The following is a 23,291-nucleotide window of genomic DNA, read 5'->3' on the forward strand; positions in this document are numbered from 1 at the left end:
AAACCAGCCTAGGTTACTTGCTCTGTCAGATGTTAAGACATACCAAAAAGCTATAGAAATTAAAATAAAATGGCATTTTTATAGAAATGGTCAAATTGATCAGTGAGTCAGAATAGAGTCCAGAAATAGACATATGTTTAAGAATTTAGTTGATAAAAGAGGCATTCCAAATCAGTGGATAAAGAATGGATTATTTAAATAAATGATATAAAGACAACTGACTATCCACTTCAAAGGAGCTCAATTTCCCCTACTTCATAACATATAAAATAATAAATTAAAGATGGATTGAAGTGTTGGTCATAATTAAGAATCTTGTAATAACCTATAATGGAAAATAATCTGAATATAAATATGTGCATAAAATATTCAGATTATTATATAATATATAATATATTATATATAAATATTAAGATTGTTTTCCATTATAGGTTATTTTCCATTATAGGTTATTACTATATATATATATATATATATATATAAAACTGAATCACTTTGCTGTACACCTGAAACTAACACAATATTGTAAATCAACTATACTTCAATTAAAAAAAAGAGTTAGGGGCTTCCCTGGTGGCGCAGTGGTTGAGAGTCCGCCTGCCGATGCAGGGGACACGGGTTCGTGCCCCGGTCCGGGAAGTTCCCACATGCCGCGGAGCGGCTCGGCCCGTGAGCCATGGCCGCTGAGCCTGCGCGTCTGGAGCCTGTGCTCCGCAATGGTAGAGGCCACAACAGTGAGAGACCCGCATACCGCAAAAAAAAAACACAAAAAACTGGCCATTTTATTAGAATATGAAAAATTACTAATTTTGCACACTCCACTTAAATAGCTATACATTTTCACATTTAAGTAAACAAAAGCAAAGAAATTCTCTGTCCTTAATTTAACTCACTCTTCAACATTAGAGCATATGCACTACTGAACATAAAATTGCATTTTTTCCCCGTATTTTATAGTTGGAGTTAAGTTTAGAAGTGAATAACAAAAATGGTTTGTGTGTGTGTGTGTGTGTGTGTGTGTGTGTGTGTGAGAGAGAGAGAGAGAGAGAGAGAGAGAGAGAGAGAAGAGAGGGGTGAGAGGAGAGAGAGAGGAAGAGAGCGAGAAACATGCAGAATACACCTTATTTTGTATTTGAGCTTTTTAAAGAATTATTTGAATTGTATTCAAGAAAGCAAGAAACTCATGCAGATAATTTTATGATTTTAATAAGCCATACAAATATCATTTTGCTTCAAGAGAATTTTCCTATATAAAAGAGTTTAAGTTTAATAAATGATTTGTAACTAATGGGTTGCTATTTCTGGTGAAGTTTAAAGTATTATGTTGTTTTTTTACCTGTTAAGTGCATTAGCATATAGGGTAGTATTTTTCCCATGGCTATTAGAAAAGAGAAAATTTTTTTCCAAAAAGAAAATGTTTTGTGTTCTTTACCAAAGCCATCTGTGTTCTTTTAGTATTATTAATGTGAATGTATGATTTTATATTTACTGTACCTGTGATATTTACATAATGTTAATTGTATAGTTAACTACACGGTACATAGCAGAAGATTTGCATTAATTTCATACAACTGGATTGCTGTATATACTGTTATGCAAATTCATAACCCCACCATGATTTTGGTTCTTGGCACCATAGAAATAAAGGCAGGGGATTCAGGGACTAGCAAAGAAAAATGAAGAGTGCCTGCTTTTTCCAGCCATCCTGGAGTAATAGCTGGAGCTGCTTTCCCCTCAATATCATCTCTTTGACACTTGCAAGAGAATGACAGGTTATTCTTTTGCACTTGCTGGTAAAATACAAATACCAAGCTAGCAAATTAAAAAGTTAAATTTCTTGGAGTGACATTGATTCATCTATATTATGTATAAGAAATAAATATTTTATTCACTGCATCATTCAATTCAATTTCTCAATATGCATTACTCGAAATAGAGGTGAATTAACTTTTTTATGGGCTGACTATTCTGATTTTCTCCTTTTGTACCATGTCCCTGCATCTTCAAAGAGGAAAACCTAGCATAGTAAAATTGGTACTGAGTGAGAAACCAGAGCGTAAATCAGTTCCCACTCCAGGCAGTTCTTAGTCTGTAAACTCTCTGTTGGTAATCTGGTTGTTTTGAATTAGGAATGTGTATTCTTATAGAAAGAATGTTCTAATCTGCTATCTCAGTCTTGCCCACAAAAACGTTATTTACCATTAATAAAATAGAAATACTATTCATTTGCTCAAATAAAATAGAGAACAATACAATTGTTCTATTTATATTGGACACTGGTTATTGAGAAAAAGCCAGATGAGGAGGTAGATGGAGTCATTTGTGAGATTCTGAAGAGGGCTCCAGGGAACTCTTACAAGTTAGATCGTTTATTACTTCTAATATCTCTACAAAACATGTGGCTTTCCTTATCCTTCCATCACCAACTATTAAAGCCATTTTCAATTTATTGAAAATGGGGCTCAAGGAATTATTCTGTTCTGTTATTGTGGTAGTGGCCCATGTCTTGTTCATAAATAGAATAAAAGAGGAAGAGAAGAGAAGGCACTTGGTGACCTAAGAAGAGATTACAGGACAACTTGGATGAGGAAGAGGACTAGTGGGAGGAGGTATTTGGGTTTGTAGTAGAGGAAAGGAGGTGGCAAGTGTAAGCCATCAGGTGTCCATCTAACCAGGACAGCATGTTTGCTGCCTAAGCTGGAGGTGAGGGTGAGGTGGGTAGGTGGAAGCATGGAAAAAGGATCTACCATTGAATTCTCATATACATGAGATATCCATAACCTAGGGTGAAACCAGATATGTCTGAAAAGATTTCAGCAAGTAATCCAATAATATTACCCTAAATTTGCTTGTAATCAGTGAGACTAGCTCCATTTTAATGTCCCTAAGCAGACACAGGTGGGGAGAAACAGTTGATCTTTGGAATTTTCTCTTTAAATAATACAATAAGATCCCATTTGTCATCCCATCATGGAGATCATGCCCTAGCAGATGTACACATTTACCTGCAAGCAAAGAGTAAACAGGTATTTGAGGACAGGAAAGCAAAGGAGGAATTTATGTTTCTGACCACAAATGGTAGAACCATGAGTCTGGAATATGTCATAAGGAAGAAAACTACCTACTGTGTCCCAGCCTATAGAGATACTTTGGTTAACTGTATTAATATAAATTATATACTAACTTTGATTAATAACAGATACCTAGTAAAAACCCATACCTAGTAAAAAAAAAATTTTAATAAATTTTATAAAATAGTGCTTAAATGAAGTTAAGTTATAGATCAGAAGCAAACACCTTGAGGCTATACAGTTGGCTATAAAAGTTATATCTTTCCAAAGATGAGCTAGGAAAAATTCTGTTTTCTTCCTTCCTTGCTCCCACTTCTAAATGTCCTTTTAACAATTGTATCTTCCTATACTTTCCTGTACCTTTCTATATCAGTTAAGGCTATCTTGTTAATCCCTTTCCCTGAGACAAGAACAAGAACAATACTTGTTATTATTACTTTTTATTTGTCCCTATTTTGTGCCAAGTGTATATATAATTTTATAATATTTAGAATATAAAACTTCTAAAACTTTTAAAAATAATATTTAGAACAAAATTTCTAATCTTCATAACAACCCTTTAAGCTAGGTCATACCACTACTTAACAGATTGAGGAAACTGACGCTCAGTAAGGAGAAATATGTGTATCACATTACATTGATATGCACTTATTTATACACAGAAAGGTTTTTGCTGAGGCTCAGAAATGCAAGTGTTCAATTAAGGATGACTTCTGTCAACTCTTTCATGTTAAACATTCGCAGTGATGTGAAGGTAAGATGAGAAATAGGGGGAAATGATTGAAGCCTGGCAGTAAAAACTTAAATGGGAACAAAACAAAGATAACAAAGAAAAATGAACAATATTTTACCGGTAAATTAACAAAAAAGCTTTTAAAACAATTGTGCTTTTCATCAAATTGAGATTTTTGTTAGTTATGGGAGTATGCTAGTTTTAAAATAAGTAAAATGCTGTAGGCTTCCACTAAATGAAGTCTGGTGCCACTTACAGTTTTTTTTTCCCCAAGTCCACTTTATTTGCTTTGGCTTTATCTAAGCATTGTGGGGAGTTGTTATTACGTAAACAGGAAAGATGCTAGCGGATTTGGAAAGTACAAGGTGAACATATTTCCGAGTGTCCTAGAGGTTACACCACCAGACTCTGACATTTTGCCTTAATACTGAAGATTCCAGATCCTAGCAAATATTGCTTTCTAATTTCTAAAACTATGAAAGTTTTGAATTACAATATTAATTCTCCAAGTCATTGCCCCTGTATAAATTAACTCTAGCCATAAATATAAAAATATATATCTGTATAAAAATATGAGGTGACATGAAATAAAGTTTTTACTATTATGAATTTTAGAATGACTATATTGCTCATGAATGGCATGGCCATAAAGTAATTAAATGGACAGGCTGGGAAGAGCAGCTGTAAAATATGTATGATATTCTGTGACATTTTGTATAAGAGTACACACAATGCTTTATTATTATATTCTTTCTCATCTGAAACTCAGCACTTTTCCTACAATAAGAATGATGGCATAATAATCTAAACATTTAGAATGTATGGAAACAAGGCAAGCATTTTCCAACCTTATTATTGTGGTTTCCAGACTTACTGTACGTGTTCTGCAAAGAGAACAGGAAAAGCCAATCACATTTCTATTCTAAAATCCAAAAAGAAGGTTCCCAGGGATAAAATTGATAATAACCAGGGTAAAATTATTTAATGTCTCAGTCCAAAATCTATCCTAGTCTTCTAAGTGTTCTGTTAAGAGGCATTTTATGGTGACTGGCACAGTGCCGGATGCATAGTGGACTTACAGTAAACAATGCCTGAGTTAAATAATCCCACGTTCTTTCAGGAAACAGCTTCTACATTAAAAAATGTTTATTTTTCTAATCCCATGGTTAGAACTAGTTGCTATAGAAAAAATTGACTATCATTTTAGTTCCACAGAACCTCCATCCAGAGAAAGAGGAGGGTGGGTAGTGAGTTTGTGAAACAGCAGAGACTTCATATGATTGCAAGAAAGTCAAAGACTTTATGAAGAGCCAACTACAGGCACATCTGTATAGCTAAGTGCTCTTTTTCACAGAGTGGCAAGAAAGCAGAAACAGAGACCAGAGAGAAAACAATGTTTTTTTGTCCTTGACAGATTGTTCCTTATGATTAGAGAGATGGGAAACAGCAGGGATTAAAAGTCCCTCCTGGATCACTGGGGAGAGGGGAGGGAACCTGATTCATCACCAGTGCTGGTAACAGCACTAACAGTTTGGGCTTTCGCTTTCACAGTACTGCAGAGACATTTTATAGCAGACGTGCCTATTTAATCATGGAAGCCTAAGAACTTGCTCCTAAAATAATGCCTTGTTTATTTTTATTTTTACCACAAAGTAAGATAAAGTCACGATCAATTAAGTGTTATTGGATCTTAGAAACTTTAGTATCTTTATGTCTCAGTGTTTTATGGAATTTTTTTTTTTACCAAGGCAATAAATGCGGTTTATGACTTCTTTAAATTTACATAGTATTCCAACATATTAATACCCTGTGAACTTCAAAAAACCAAATACATTTTTAGTGGTATACCTGGTCACCAAAATGAGGGGAAGGAAACTTTACAATTGTGAGAAGTGCAAATGTTCTCATTAAGGCAGTATTGACCCAGACAGCCATTTAGTATCTATCCCCTCAAATACCTCACAACTCTGGAATGCCCACTGGGACAAATAAACGTCAGCACCTAAATTCTTACATTTCCTTCACTTTCTGATTCATCTGGTGAAGTGCGAGTAGGAAGTATCTTTCTTTTCTTCCCTTTTTAATGCCACTTAATGCATTGATTTTAGGATCCCACAAAATTTGGGAAACATGATAAACTTCTATTACTAGATATGAACTTAATTGTCCTAAGATGCCTATGATTTTTAATGTGTTCTAATGACTTCCAGAAAACAGCAACATGTAGCAACTAGATGGAATGCACCTGTTAAAATTTGTATTCAGATAATGATTAGCATATTCCCTAAATACGTGAGTATGAAACCAGCTTAATCCAAAATTTTTAATCAGTATATTTTTATTAAGTGACCAAAAGACAATACAGAGAAGTCTATTTGTTTGAAACCTTTCATTTTTATATAATCTTGGGATAGGATTAGGATTAAGAAAATGTAATGCCGACATACTAGAATAATGACACAAAATATGGGTTTTCATTCCTTTCAAAAGATAAATCTTTCAGACAGTCAGCATTCTAAATTAGATAGCTAAGGAAGCCCACAATTTATTTTATTTTTCAAAAACTATTATCTGAAATGGTTTTAGTATCTTTAATACTCCTTACTTTTCAAAGAAAAGCTTTGGTTTTTTTACCCTCTGCTCTGAAAAGTGAAGTGTATCCAGTATGTATACTCCACTTACCAAAGGGATATCTTTAGTATTATCCTGATATGCTTGAAACTTAGGATGTTGCCTCTAAAGGCTTTTTAAAAATTTTTTATAAAGTATGTTACACATATAGACACCTCTAAAGGCTTTTAAATTCAAGAGCTATAGTGTTGGGTTTTTGCAATACACTTATTTGCCAGGCGTTGTGCTAAGCACTTGATATTATCTCATTTAATTTTCTTAACAATCCTTTAAGGCCAGCACTGTTATCATTCTCATTTTATAGGAAAACAGATGCTTAGAGGGATTAAGCAATTTGACCAAGATCACACAGATTCTGTGTCAGAGCCAGAACTCAAATCCAAATTTTTCTGACTCCAGAGATACCTCTCAGGATGAAAGAAATATTTCCCTGGGGAAATCCCACATAGATATAACTGCTGAAGTCTGTCCCCAATAAACTTTAGATTTATTGCTTGAGAAAACTATTTTTGAAAATGTGCTTCCAGGAGTTATGACTTCTATACCTACAGAGTCCACGTGAACATTCAATTTATTCCAGGTGAAGTGAAACGAGACTGGCTCTGGGACGCTTGTACACGAGAGGGGTGACTCACGAATGGCGAAAGTTCACACTCTACTGGCCTGCTAGGAGAACTATTCATGGAAAATGGGTCTTTCAACACTATTTCTACAACCACTTTGAGTAAAGAGAAACCAGCTACTCTGGCTAAAATACTATTGGTTTCATGTACCCACAGAACTAGATGGTCTAATATTAGGAATTGAATTTGTGCATAAAACTTGTTGACATTCTTGGAATTCAGTATAAAAGATAAAAGCAATAATAAGCAAATCAAGAGCAGCCAGTATCCCCTGATGCAGAGCTTAAATAATTATAATACAAATTGACTTCCTAACTTCAACTGTCCCTGAGCTGAAATTCTTTATATATGGTAGCAAATTGGGAAATTAGCAATCCTCTATAACTGGCTATAAACAACAAAACTTCTAAGAAGGAGGTTACTGCTTTTAGCACAGAGTGACCATCAATGTGAACATTTACCATGAACTACAATATTGATAATGAATGCCAACTTAATGCTAAAAGGTGTTTGTTTTACTATCGATATTGAAATATTCATTGTCATGCCAAAAAACATCAGCCTTTGGTAAGGAGAAATTCAGTTGAGAGCAGTACTTTATGAAAACACAGACCTTCAGAAATGAAAGGAAGAAAGAAGAAAGGAAGAAAGAAAGAAAGAAAGAAAAAGAAAGATGAAAGAGAGAGATAGAGAGAGAGGGATGGAGGGAGGGAGGAAGGAAGGAAGGAAGGGGAGAAAACAGATTATCTAAATAAATATTATGATATCATATACAATACTAGAAATAAACAGCACATAGGAAAAATTTTATAATGTACAATAAATGGAGAATCTCTATAATATATCACCCATTGATAAAAATCAACTTAAAAACATGAAGAATTTAATAGACCAATTAGCAGAACAACATGAACAGATTTTTTTCCAAAAGAGACTATGTGCACTAGTAGATATACAAAGAATGTTTAGTCTCGTCGGTAAAGAAATATATATTAAAACTAAAATGAGATCTGTTTTTCCTATTATCAACAGAAAAGGTAATAATCACAGGCAAGGAAACAGTGAAATGGGTCTTTTATACACTGTTGTTGGAAGTGTAAATTGGTGCATCTTTCTGAATGTCAATTTAACAGTAATTCCACTTCCAATATTCTGTCTTAAGGAAATAATCAGAAACGTAAATAAAGATCTATGCACAAAGATGTACATAACAGCTTTAATTATAAGGGACCAAAAAGGAAACAAATGTCCAACATTAATGAAGTGGTTAAATTCAAATTACACAACATCCATTCCTTAAAATTGTATGGGGGCATTAAAAATTATGTTTACAATGAGATATTTTGTAAAATGCAGTATGTACAATATGGTCACAGCCATGTTTAAGGAAAAAAGTCGGGAAAATACTGAGAAAAAGTGTCAAAATATTGATAGCTGTTTCTCTGGGTAATGAGAATATACTATTTATTATTTTCCCTTTTGCCTCTTTATACCTGTGTGTACTTTCCAAATATTCTAAAATAGATATGTATTCATCAATATTTATGGAATGCCCACATTGCATCAGTCATTGTCCTGGGATCTGGACACACAAAGGTCATGAGGCACAGTCTTTTTCCTCAAGTTGCTTATAATGTAGTGTCTTATTTTTATATTGTAACTTTTAAAATTATAGAACAACAAAGTTGTTGTTTATTAACTAGGGTAGGTGAGAAGTAGTGTCCCATGTATTCTCATTTGATCTCTTTCCCTCACACCACCTTTTCAAGCCAACAGGAATTCTGGCTGATTTATCTTCAAAATATATCCAAAATCCTATGAAAGGTAAACCAATAAAGCTCTGAGAGAAAATAAATAAGAGAATATCTTCAAGACCCTGGAGTAGGCAGAGTCCTTAAACAGAACATAAATGGGCTAACTATAAATGAAAAAATGGTAAATTGTACTAAATTATAATTAAAACTCTGTTCATCAAACCGCACTATTAAGAGAGTAAAAAGACAGGCTACTGAGGGGGAAAAAGCTTTTATAATTCACATATAAGACTCATATCCAGCATATATAAAGAACTCCTACGAAGCAATAAGAAAACGGCAGATAATCCAAAAGGAAAATAAGCAAAGATTTGAATAGGCAATCATAAAAGAATATCCAAATAAACATGGAAAAGCTTCCAAATATTAGTCGTCATGGAACACAAATTAAAACCACAATGGGATATCACTACATCCCAAATTAAAAAGGCAGATTGTAGCAAATGTGGATGGAGATGTAGAGCAACTAAACTTTCATACACCCTTGGTGGGAGTACAAATTGGTACACTTTAGAAAACCATTTGGCAGTAGCTACCAGAGCTGAACATAAGGAACCCCACGATCCAGGAATTCCTATACTAGTATACACCCAAGAGAAGCACATACATATGTTCTTCACAGTACCTTTGTCATCACCCAAAACTGCAAACAATCCAAATGTCCATCAATAGTAGAATGGATAGATACATATAAGCAATACTATCCCATAAGGAGAATTAAGTACAACTACGTGTAACAGCAATTAAAATATCACCAGCATGATATTGAGTGAAAGAAGCCAGACACAAAGAGTACATACAACATCATTCTGCTTATGTGACATTCAGAAACAGCTCAACTAATCTATGGTGTTGGAATTCAGGATTACTGATTACCCTTGGCAAGGAGTACCTGTAAAGGAGGAAGAAGGTAGCTTCTGGGGTTCTGGTAATGATCTGTTTCTTAATCTGGCTGGTGATTATACTGGTGCATTCACTTTATGAAAATTCAAGGCCTATTTTTCTGTAGTTATATTAAACCTCAATTAAAATTACATTATATATATGTATTGTGTGTATGTGCCATCCGTATATATATAATACATGCACACATATATTTATAAAATATATAATTCAAAGGTATGTATTTATACATGCATATGTGTACACACACACACACATGCACATACAGACACACATATATTACATCCAAAATGTAACCACTTCTGACCTTCTCTACTGTTACCTCCCATCTGAGACTACTGCAATAGCTGTTTGCCCCAGTTCCTCTCATGCATCCCTGCAGTCTTCACTTATAGCCAGAATGATAATTTTTAAAGCAGAAGCCAGGTCATATTTGTCCTTGGCTTATAACCAGTAGGAATGGTTCCCCTGTCAATCAGAATAAAATCCTCAGAGGAGACATATATCCCTGACAGCCTATTTAAAGTAGCCTCACTACGCAGACCTGTCACTCTCATCCCTTTACCCGGCTTTAATTTTCTTTATAGTTCTTATCACCAACTGACATACCATTTACTTAGTTATTTATTGATAATTGGTCTCTCTACCACTAGTATATAAGCTACCTGACAGCGGGAACTTTATCTTTCTTTATTATATCCCTCACATCTAGAACAATACCTGGCATCATAAAGTAGGCAATGAACGAATGAATGAGATCATCACCAAACCACATAGGAAATAAGGCAGAATATGTATGTCTAGCCCTCTTTTATATGTTAGGAGACTAAAAGAATAAAATTACATTAGAAAACAAAAAAATGAAATTACTCACTTGATGTTATTGAGGAGTACAGTTCCGGTCTTCTGTTTTGCTCTCCCCCCCTCTTCCTTTCTCCCTCTGTTCTTTCCCTCCCCCACACCCACATGTACATACATGTGTGCACACACAGGCATAGGCACAAGGAGAATGGGATAAGGACAGTTCTCCTAACTGACAGAAGTATGAATGTAAGCTACCCCATTCAATGCAATTTATAGCCACTTTATTTACATCAGATAGCCATAAAATATATTATATAAAAAATATATAAAATATATATTTTATATTATATACAAAATATATTTATATAAGTAAAATATATTATTATACACACAAACACACATACATGTATTTTATATATATATATATAATACATGTATGTGTGTTTGTGTGTGTATAATTACAGAGATTATATAATCCTAGTGGTTCAGAATTCAATGAGGATGACGTCCTGGTAAAGATTCATTATATTGGAATCAGGCACTTTTATATGAGCCTTATTTTGTGGATATATGGCCCTTTTGAATACACAATAGTAAAGAACCTATTATTTTTCTTGCCAAAATATATGTATCCATGACCTAGGGCTGCTCCCTCCAGCATTTTGCATTAAAAAAATTTTCAAACAAAATAAAACCATTTTGTTAGGTCCTGCAACAATGATAAACTTTCTGGGCCCTGAAGGTAAATTTTTTTGTAAATGAATATGTTCAGAAGTTGAGATTGTTTGAGTCAAAAGTCTCACCTCCCTGTTCTCAGAATGAATTGTAGAGCCCCTGAAGCAGACAAGGGTGTTTAAGGTTAACCTCTGTTTCTATATAGATATCAATTACCTTTTCAAAGTCTTCCCAGTGGGATTTGCCACTTGGCAGCTTGTCTAAAAACTAGCTAAATGTGCAAATGTGTGTGGCGGGGAGGAAAAGGTCCAGTTTGGTTGTCAACCTAGTTGACCCTTCGGTTTTGGTAAAAAGAAAAAAAAAATTTTTTTTCAAAAAAGAGTTTTAGGCCCTTTCAGTTGCTAAATAACTGACTTCACTGTTTCGTAGGTTTATTTTTTTTAATTGAAAAAATGGGAAACTTAGTGATAACTCCCCAAATACACAATACGTGCTCAACTGCTAGTGTTAGTCTCCTTCACCTCCTCCAGCTCAGAAAGCAGTAAGCATAATATCAGGCCCCATAACTCTAAAAGTAAATAATAAAATGAAGCCCAGGATACATTGAGTGTAACAAGGCCAGTGTCAAAAGATCATTTGTTCATCAAGTAGATAAATCTTTTAATAAGACAGAAAATGATGGTTAAAGGGAATGGTGGCTTTTACTTCTGAGTGCAAAATAACCATTAATGTCAGAAGAGAAAGAAATGCTAAAGTTCATTTTGAAGCTCAGACTAACTTACAGATCAGGAGGGGAAGTGTGGAGTAAAGAAGACGGGCATGACTCCGATGCGGGAATTCTAGCTTCATCTTGACCGCACAGACTTGGAAGCTGTGTAACCTAGGGAAAATTACTTAACCTCTCTGAATCTCAGCCTCACAGAGATGTAAAATTAGAATGGTAGATCTTGCAGGGCTTTTGTGAAGATTAAATGAGGTCTTAGTTCTAAAAATGTTTTGTAGCCAAGAATATGCTGTGATAATGTGTAGGATTATTACTGTGCTTAAATAATTTGAGTATCCTTCATGTTTTCTCTCTTCCTCCTAAAGCCACTTCTCTAAGGTTTAGCTAAAGTGACCCCCATCCTTGAGGTTTGCCAATCCCTACTGATTTAGATTAGGATATTTTTCACCAATTAAATGAGAATTTTTCGTATGCTCCATTTCTGAACTGGCCTGACTTAAGCCTTCAGAATAGAACTATTGCCTTCTCTGAAACCCAGATTATTAATGTGGTACAGGAACAAACAGCTCCCTGGGACCCTTAAAGGTAGGAAGACTGGAGATGGAAATTAAAACGTGAGGGAAGTCTTTTCGTTCTTCATCCCAGGATGGAGCATTGTCCCATTTTGCTAAATATTTTTCTCTCTATAATAGAAAAAATCGTTAATGAACACTTATCATATGCCAAGCACTGTGCTATGCATTATTCATGTAATCCTCACAACAGATTAATGCATCCTGTACTGTTTTTGCCACTTAAAGACAAAAGGACTGTAATTAGAATAAGTGGCTTGCCCACCGTCACCTACCTAGTAAGTGGTAGAGTCAGGATTTGAACCCAAACCTGCCTAATTCCTTTCCCAGTCTTTCCATTTGTTGATTATTTACCTCCTACATTTTAACTAACTTTGCCTTTCTATCTCTTTATACTCTCATCCTTTGTATTTCTGTAATTAATAGGGTAGAGAACTATAACAAAAAAGACTAAGGTATGGTCCCTGTGCTTAAGAAACTATGATAGTCCACTGACAGAAAGATGACAGGCAAACAAATGACTGTATGACATGGAAGAACTTAAAGAAGTCCATAAGAGATGGAACATTAGTCTCCTCATTGGTAACATGGGAATAATATTCTACTTTATACGGTGGTTGTTAAAATAGGGTGAAATGCTTGTGTTAAGTGTTGGCAAAAACCCTGCTCAGTGTATGGAATCTATAATGTTGCCAGCCAGTCCCAGGATAATAATTAGGACTCAATGCTAGAAAAGCAACTTGGTGTCAGATTTTGAGAGACTTAAATGCCAGTCTAAAGACTTTGGACCTACAGCTTGATGAAAACAATTATGCCAAGGACAGTAATCACTCTGCAAAGAAATTAGAGCTGATGATATTTTACATTACCTTTCAAAATTCATCATAAGTGAGCTGGAGTCGGTAGAAACAGTTGGAACTGGCTTAAAGGAGTTTTGTATTTGATGTACTAAAAGGAAAGATGATAATTTAAAGTTTGATGCCCTGTACTTTTTCTTCCACAGTAATTAGTGAATGCCAAAGGCAGCAACTGGAGTCTGTGAGCTACTCCTCTCGCTACGCGCTGGGCCTCTTTTATGAAGCTGGCACGAAGATTGATGTCCCTTGGGCTGGGCAGTACATCACCAGTAATCCCTGCATTCGCTTCATCTCCATTGATAATAAGAAACGCAATATAGGTCAGTACCCCCATTATTTCCCTTAAATACAGTAACAATGGTGGGTGTAGATCATGAAAAATGCTGTTTAATTGAGTGTTGCCATTCTGAACAGAGCAAGCATTTAACTCCAAGCCACAGGGGATAAAATTTAATGTCACATTTGGCCAATAATAAAATACACAGTGAAACCAGCAAAGTTTTTCAGAAAATCATTCACCACATGGTTTGTATTACTGAGTTTATGAAAATAGTGTCAGAAGGTTTAAGATTTCAAAATGGCCCAAGTTCTATTGCTTTAATATGGATCCATCTATATGCAAATTTATCTCATCATTTATTTCTTGGTGGAGTTTGCTTTTGTTTGTTTGGTTTTGTTTTTAAAATTTGACGAGTGCTGCTCTTTCCACTTCCCAGGCTAGATATAAAAAGTGAATTTTACTATGTTATGAAAATCCTTCACTTCAATATAATTGTATTTATTTAATTTTCACCTAGAAAACTACATAAAATTACTTTGTATACAATGCAACTAAAATAATAGGTAAAATGTTTCATATGAGCTTTACTAGAATGGGATGAAGTCTACACTCCACCTTCTTTGTTGAAGATAGTTATTAAAATTAGATTTGAGTTGCAAGAATAAACATAACTGATTCATTTCATGCACAAAGGTGAAAGTATATTCTTATTTGTAGGACTGTAGTGATTGCTAAGAAATTGCTTTTTGTGAAATAAACGTTAATGATCTAAAATGACTAAATTCTTGAAAGGAATAGTCACTGCAATTTGTTACGGTGTTTTATGGTGCAGTGATGGTTTCATCAAGCATTAGTTAGAAGTCTTGCCTGATAAAATCACCAACTAACGTCTCTTGGCTTGCCAGAACGTTATAATGATAGAACTGGGCTAGAGTATGGTTTTTATATCAGAGCACATGATCTTAGAAAAATGTTTCTTTTATAACTTAAAACTCCCTAAGGGCTGGACTGTTTATGTTAACATGATACCACATATATGTACAATCAGCAGTTCATGAAATGCCCTGTAACAGCAATGGGCTAACCATTTTTAACTCGACAACTGCTTTGTTCTGAGAAAAGGAAAATAGCCCTTGATCTTCTGTTATATGTCATGAATTAGGCATTATCCTTTGTGTATTGCTTCATAAGATATGACATCTGTTAGGGTATATTTAGTAATACATAACAGAAAAACCAATTTAAACTTGTTTAAACAACATATGGACATTTGTTATATTATCTGCTATGGACTGAATTGTATCCCCCCAAATTCGTATGTTGAAGCCCTAAACCCCCAATGTGATTATATTTGGCGACAGGGCTTTTAGGAGGTAATTAAGGTTAAATGAGGTCATAAGGGTGGAATCCTAATTATAAGGCTGGCCTTATAAAATGAGGAAGAGAAAGAGAGCGAACTCTATTCTTGGGCATATACCAAGGAAAGGCCATGTGAGGAGAGTGAGAAGGTTAAAAGGCAGGCCGTCTGCAAGCCAGGAAGAGAGTCCTCACCAGAAACCAAATCAGCTGGCACCTGGATCTTGGACTTCCTTCTCTGGAACTGAGAGAAATAAATTTCCTTTGTTTAAGCCATCCAATCTATGGCAGCCCAAGCTAACTGATAATATTATCTAAAAGGAAGAAGTTGGGGAGACTTCATGACTGATTGATTCAATAACAGAGCAACATCTTCAAGGACCTAGGGTTTATCCATCTCTGCTCTCTTCCACTATTAATGTTGACATCCTCAGAGGACTGGTAGCAAGATGGCAATGACTATTGGAGTCACATCCAGACCCAGCAACATGCTTAGGAAGAAGACGGACTATTACTATCTCAGTCCCTTTCTGAGAATTAAGGAAATCTTTCCAGAAACCCCTCAACTGACTATCTTGTATCTCATAGGTCATAACTGGGTTACTCAACCAGTCTGAAACCAATCACTGGCAAGGGAGGTGGGACTACCATTACAACCTTAGACAAATCAAGATCTACTCCTGGAACTGGTATCAGGATCATCTTCCCTTTAGTCATATGAGGGTAGATACCTGACTAAAATAGGGTTTTGTTAGGAAGAAAGGGGGGAATAGTGGATGCCGGGTTGGCAACAAATAATGTCCATTATCTTCAAGTAGATTCACATCTTATGTGAGAGATAAAATTGTAAAGTTGGCACAGAAAGAGAAGAATCATGTATATTCAAAATTATCTTTGAAAATATCTTAAAACTACGTGACATTTTGGAGACTAACATAACGTTCAGTAAATTCAGCATAGCATTTTGTGAGCATTCAATAGACTTCAGTTTATTCGGGTGAGGCCAGATGAAATTGTTGGTTTGCATTTATGGGACAGTAATATCTTCTACTATGAAAGGCACACAGGAAAGAAAGAAATAGCAGTCATATCTCCTAACAGATTAAATCGCTGTGCAAATGGAGTGGGATGGTGAGTGAAAGCACCCACACTACTATGTAGTAGCAATTTATAAAATCAGAGTTATGCAAATTTGAAAGAGTACAACATAAAAATATTAATAAATTCTCACAAGATTGTCAGCTTTTGAAATAATAGAAATACGAAAAGAATCTTTTTTTATATTAACAATCACACAATTTTAAATCTTGAGGGCCAGGTGAATTGGGAACCATGTTTTTGCTACAGCCCATGGTGGTGCCACTTCAGACAGCAAAGAAATACCTTCCTTCCTTTGTCAGTTTTATGAAAAATTAATTTTGGATTATGCAAGTTTTAAAATGTAAGAGACCCCCACTAATGGCATTCCCTAACATAAAATCTAACTAACTGCCTTGCATTTAAACTATTTTTTCTCACTATCTGGGGCCAGGGTGCTAAGTATATCTACTTGAATTCACATAATATAAATGTCCATATAGTGTAACTCCACTGTATTTTATTGACATTGATATTTAAGTAGGCCAGTAAGAATTGTCTCTTTATGTTACTAACACTACCCAACTCTACCCTTTATTTGGGGTGTTCTATTGAAACAAGAATTAATACTATAAATACACACAATCAATGAAGGGAAACATTTGTGTTCTGTCAGGTAGGGCAGCAACAAGACAGAAAAAGGGTGGCAGAGCTGTCCACAAAATAAAGTCTGTTGTCAAGTCTTGAAGAGAGCCAGAGGATACAGGATTAGTAGCCCAAACCAGACAAAGGTCAAGGAGTAATTATTTGTCAAATGTCAGGAATAGACAGTACACAAACCAGAAACAAAAGTCTCCTTGGGCAGAGGGGCTAAATTCCAAGATGTATTAGATTCATACCAGCGATTATGGGTATGACCCAATACACTTAGGCTTGTGCTTTCCAAAATGTGTTCAACGGAACATCAGTTCCTTGATACGCTCTTTGTGAAGGGGCTCTGTCATCAATAAGTTTGCAAAATACTACTGACTTTACCGCTATTTTAGAGAATCTCAGGGCATATTATCCTGTTAAAAGATATTCCTGTAGAGAAGACACCTTCTCATTTTATTTAATCTAGGATTTCCCAAATGTACTTGACCATGGAATATTTTATTTAGGCACCAAACCTGCTAACATCCCACAGAAATTGTTCCCCAAGACACACTTGAGAAAGCCTGACTTGATGTCACCGTTTATGCTTTGTACTTGGGCAGGAATTGTAAGCCAGATGAGAGGATGGGGAAGTCTAGTCCTGAAGTCATCAGTGGGAAGATACTGAGTTTTTTTAGAGGTGGAAGAAGACTTTTTGCAGATGAACTCAAAACTTGGTAGGGTTATAACTGGAGACAATTTAGGTTGAAATAAGGTCTGAAATAAGGTCATGTGAATTATCATTAACATGGATAATATTTTAAATTATCAATAAGATTATCACTGTGGGAAGAATTTGGACTTTAAAAGACTCAGATTCAAATTCTGGCTCTGAAACTTGCTAATGTTGTGATCTTGTATGACCCTTGTTTTGTAACTATAGGTTTTGTAACAAACACAATCAAAAATTTTAATGGCCTGAACATAACAGAAGTCTGTTTCTGCTTCACATAAGACCCAAACAGGTGTTTATGATTGGAAGGTAGGTTTCATCAAAGAGGTGATTCAGAGATCCAGACTCCTTCCACCCTTTGACTCTATCAGCTTCCTCAGGTGGCTTATAGAGTCACTGTGCTCATAGGAATCAAACAAGTGGATGAGGAAAAGAATGGAGGAGAGCACATAGGATATTTTTAGGGTTAGACTTAGAAATGGTACATATCAGGAGGGGTCACGTTTTATTGATTAGAACAGTTATGTGGCCATACCTATTTGGAAGGAACGCTGGAATCGTAGTCTACCCGTGCATGTAGAAGAATAAAAAGTGGGTTTGTGAACATCTAGCCTGTTTCTGCTGGAGCACTTAGCATAAGTCCTTCTGTGAAAGAGGCAGATTAGATCTACATAGATGATAAATAGATTTCAACACAGGTGCCAATCATTTAACAGGTAATCATCACCTGGGGCAAAAAGTAAGAACAATTCCAAGACTGGGTCTAGACTCAGTAGAAGAGGATTCTACCAACAATTGGCAATGTCTGTCATGCAGAGGGCATGGGGAGCAGTGGGACAAGTGAAAGACATTTATCTCCTGTATAGGGAAAACACTCCTGTGTGTTCCTCCTTTACTCTCACACTCCTACCACGCTCACAACACTTCTGACACCAGAAGTATGGATTTTCCACACCTCAAGGAATTCTGCAACCCCTGCTTGGTGCCCTGCAATTCAATTCAGTTCTGACACTATCTCTGAGGAGTTAGCAGCAGATCCCACAGGCAAAGGGTCCAACCCCACAGGACTGCCTCCACTTCAGATACCAATTGCAAGTTTCAAGCTGTCGTCTGTACTTCTGACTAACCAACTATAAACCGGTGTTCCCATGACCCCTCCTTGTGTTTGATAATTTGCTAGTATGGCTCACAGAACTCAGGGAAACACCTATTTACACTCACCGATTTATTGTGTAATAAAGGATATGATATAGCACACAAATTAACAGCCAGATGAAGAGGTACATAGAGGGAGGTCCAGAAGGGTCCCATGTGCAGGACATTCTGTCCCTGTGGAGTTGGGGTGTGACACCTCCAGGAAGGATGTGTTCACCAGAAGCCCTCTGAACCCCATACTATTGAGATTTTTATGGAGGCTTCAACATGTAGGCATGATCTGTCATTAACTCGACTCTAGCCCCTCTCCTTTCATGGAGGATAGAGAGTGGGGCTGAAAGTTCTAAGCTTCTAATCATGGCTTGGTCTTTCTGGTGACCAACCCCTATCCCCTATCCTGAAGCTATCTAGGAGTCCCCCAAGAGTTACCTCATTAGAACAAAAGACACTTCTGTCACCCAGGAAATTCCAAGGGATTTAGGACCTCTGTGCCAGGAACTGAGGGGAAAATTATATATATATATATATATATGGTTTTACACACCTCCCAAGATCTCTGAGATCCTTCCCAACATCTTAAATTTGGAGTCAGACTGGCCAGGAGTCAAACTTCCTATATTGAACTCAGTTCTACCACTTACTAGCTGTGTGACCTTGGATAAATTACTTAAACTCTCTGTTTACTGGTCAATAAAATGAGGAAAATAATACCAACTCTAAAGGGTCGAAGATGAAATGATTTAAACATATAAAGAGCTTCACATAGCACTTAGCAAATAATGTCAGTATCTATGGTGCCTAATATTATAATTAATAATTCCAGTCTTTAATTCAGATATTATATTCTCCAAAGCAAAAGGCATAAATATAAAAGCCTGACTTAAGTGAATGCAACCCTACATTACCAGGACAGATAGGAGTCAGGGTGGCTTAAATAAATAAAATGTATAAGTAACCCTCAAAATGATCGGTCAGAATTTTAGCATCCTTCCTTGTTCACCATCTAGAAGAGTGTTAATGAGCAGTACAATCACTAATAGGCAGCAATCTGAGGAGATTAATACAATCTGCAACTCTAGAAATGTGATGGCCAATGACCATAATTACATAGCTTTAAATATCTCATTAAAGAAAACAATCCGACTCATCCAAAAAGAAAACAAGTGAACAAACTTTTGCATCACATGGAATTTATATGTTCAAGGATTGTATTGTTAGGATCCTTGAGTAACAAACACTAATATAATGCATAATGCCTTTAAAGGCTCTTTTACAAAAGATGCAGAAATATTATTCCGTATAACTGTTTGTTACCTCAACTCTTTATAAAAGATAGGAGCATAATATGAAATTCTGTAAATAATTGGGATGGGCCTGGGGCCATAAATCCAGTCACCTTGTCTTCTCTTAGGGGAGTACATGATTATTCCAACTAAGCCATAGCCATGTAATTGACCACACAAAATATCTGCTTTTGGATTTGAAACATTGTGCAATTATTTGTCCTTAAAGTTGCAGAAAATGCAATCCAGATAGGTAACACTTTATAAGTTGAACAAAAAAGGACTAGGGAGAAGAAAAAGAGACAAGGGGGAGAAAAGGAAAGGAAAAGACCTGGGATGATGAAAAACTGTCAGGTTTCCAGTTCAAGCTATTTCTTTAAAATATCAACTCCAGAAACAGAGCTTTCAGATAAGACAGCAATCATCATCTTAAAATAACAAGCAGTAACCAGTTACAAAATTCATAATATTGGTTTTTTTGTGTTATAGACATAGTCATTTGTAATTCAATTATGTAACTGACGCTGTCCATATGAATCTGTTAAGGCAATTTAATAAACAGCAGTCAAATGCTAATTACAAATATCGATCTCACCATTACAGTGATGCCACAGAATGTTACGTGATTGTAATATCAAATCTTTTTCCTTGCTCTCTCAGAAAGGAAAAAATATGTGTGTGTGTGTGTGTATATGTATATATATACACATATATATGTATGTCTGTAATGTATAAATGTACTTACATAAAACATATGTACATATGTATACATAAAAATGAATATCATATGTTGTCATTTAAAGTAATAGGCACAAATTATAAAATAGATTACTCTTATTTCACGTAATATTTGCCACTTTTAAAAATCGGTTTTCTTTAGAAAATGAGATAACTCAGTCCATTTTGTAAGGAGAACATTTGCACATAAAGTAAAAACAAACAGATCCCTTCAGCCTCTGGTTTCCCTATCAAGCTATCCTCAATGGGAAAGATTTACATCCACGATAACACTTGTCCTCCCACTTGCCAAGCAAGTGAACTCAGTCTGAAAATCAATGCCAGAGACAGAGGGAAAGTGGAAAAGCAGCTAAATATGTAACATCAAAAATAAACCTTTAAAATATCCTAAGGAGTATATTACTGGGAAAAATATATATCTTATGGAAGTTTTCTTCAGAAAAACTGAATTCACAATATTTTATTTATATGTTTTCCATTCTCAGTTTATTCGGTCAAATAATTATTTACAAATATGTATTGGATGCTTCTGTGTGCTGGGCACTCTGCTTGGAAATGAGGATTCCATAGTTTCTGCCCTCATGAAACATAACGTTTATGAAGTCTGCTCAAATGAGAAATTCTGAAGGAAATTGATACATGAGGCTCTGTTGGACTAGCGACTTGGAGTCAAGTATGAGTCCTCATAAATATAAACAGACGTATTGAGTATAGAGAGCAACAGCTCACATGTATGATCAAAACTGGGGAGAGTCATGCTGCCTCATGACGATATTATGATCTTTTAAAAGGATGCTTTAGACCTGGGACCTTTTGTCAACATGAATCTAATAATCTTCTTTCTTCAGGTGAAGAAATGAAAAATGGGGACTATGGAACATTTAAATCCATGAAAAAATCAGAAACTTTAGCATAGCCTATTATTTACCTTTCTCCTGGGGCTGCTAAAAAGTTTAATAAATACAAATAAGTTGTGAAATGTCCAAGAAGCAGTGAGCAAAAGGATAAAGAAAGTCTAGAGCCTACAGCTGCCTGGCATTTCTGTAATTATAAACAATTCCAAACTGCAGATGTGTAGAGCATCCACACTAAGAAGTGAGTCTTGAACGTTACATCTGCAAGTCTCTTCTTGTGCCAACATTCCACCTTTGTGTTCTGCCTGCCCTGCCCTCTGAGCGTGGTATTTTCACTTGTGGTATTGGCCTAAACGTGTGGCTGTCAGGCTGAGATTTACGAAAGATCTTCAGGTTGTCCAAGAGTTCCTCCAGAACACAAGAGCCAGATGTGTTGGCGACTGAGTGTAGTTTGGATCCACTATTGGGGGAGAAGAGGGGAATGAGAATCAGATGACTGTTTATGATGAATAAATGTATGGATCTGAAATGTACAGGGTAGAGGTGAGCACAACAGAAAAACTGAGAGGCTGCCATCATTGCTGCCACTTTAGAAAGGCAATAGCAAGGGAAAACCCTCTGTTGGCTTTGTAAGGAGGTGAGGAAGGCCAGTCTACCTCAAGGAGGGAAAAATCAGCAGAGGTGCACAGGTAGGAACTGCCACAGTCCCTCTGACCTCTTCACTAACAAAAGTCAAGTAACTTGGTATGTAGCTATCGTGTAATGAAGGCACTGCTGTATTAAATGTAATGACGTCTAATTTTTGCTATTTGTAATTATGATTCCTTTAAGTGATGGCTCTTCTGTCTGCCAAGCACCTAGGAGAGATTAGATGCCCGTTTGAGAGTGAGAATAAGGAGAGCTAAATTGTCTTGCTTAACTGAGGAAAAAATTTCAGACACTCTGAGACTAAGGGGAGGGCGAGGAGCAGAGAAGGGAAAGAGGAAAGAGAATACATAGAGTAGTAGAGACTCTGGCTTGACCTGAGGGATTGCTGTGTAGACTTGTAACTTGTTTGCTATATAATTTACTTTGTGACCCTCCTCCCACAAGTCCCTACCACCTCAGTATAGTTCTGGATTGAGCAATTGTTTTAAATCGATGGGTGCTTTTTATTGGAGAGTTATTTTGTAAATCAACATAGTCCAGACACTTTTTGGAGTATCTAGGGTGAAATTATTAGGAACTTTATGGTTTCTTCACATTAGTTCTTGTGCAGAGATTTGGAGTCTGCTGTCTCTATGGAGAAACCTCACATCTGTTTGAGAACCTTATTTTGAATGCAGACAGAACTCCTCACCAGCTGGACCTCAAGTAAAGTAAGCTCAACTTACTGTTTCCATAATACCTGCAACCAGGTCAATCTGTTGAGGGAGCTGGAAATTGGGAAAATGCTCTCTCTATGGGACTGAACGTTTTGAAGTATCTTGAAGTTAAGTCCTTACTGCAGCCTGAAGTGAAGCTGTCAACACCCTGGGTTTTAAGCCGGGGCTCAAAATGATGTGCTCTGCTCTGCTTCCCAGACAAGGGCCTGGTTTTCATCATTCTGGAGGCATCTCAGAACCTCTGCAGATTGAGAATAGTCTTGTAAAACTGTGTAACTCTCAGACAGCTTGTGAGCCTCAGGTCCTGGGAGACAGTAAAGACTTGTTGAACTAGATGAGAGCTTGACAAGTCTTCATTCTGGTCCATTTTTATCTGGGACCACAACAACACTATACCAAAGAGATGGAAAC

At 36.0% G+C, this 23,291-nt stretch overlaps 1 protein-coding gene and 1 long non-coding RNA gene across 2 annotated transcripts in view; one reads left to right on the forward strand and one right to left on the reverse strand.

Annotated features, from left to right (window-relative positions):
- Positions 1-23,291, forward strand: part of RNLS (renalase, FAD dependent amine oxidase) — a 273,745-nt gene that overhangs the window by 203,779 nt on the left and 46,675 nt on the right. Inside the window, exon 5 of the mRNA XM_079900368.1 lies at positions 13,554-13,727. Coding sequence (XP_079756494.1) covers positions 13,554-13,727 — 174 coding nt within the window. The remainder of the gene's footprint in view (positions 1-13,553; positions 13,728-23,291) is intronic.
- Positions 1-23,291, reverse strand: part of LOC307175348 — a 286,151-nt gene that overhangs the window by 88,539 nt on the left and 174,321 nt on the right. The window lies entirely within an intron of this gene.

This window comes from Stenella coeruleoalba (assembly GCF_951394435.1).
Source record: "Stenella coeruleoalba genome assembly, chromosome: 16".
NCBI classification, from domain to species: domain Eukaryota; kingdom Metazoa; phylum Chordata; class Mammalia; order Artiodactyla; family Delphinidae; genus Stenella; species Stenella coeruleoalba.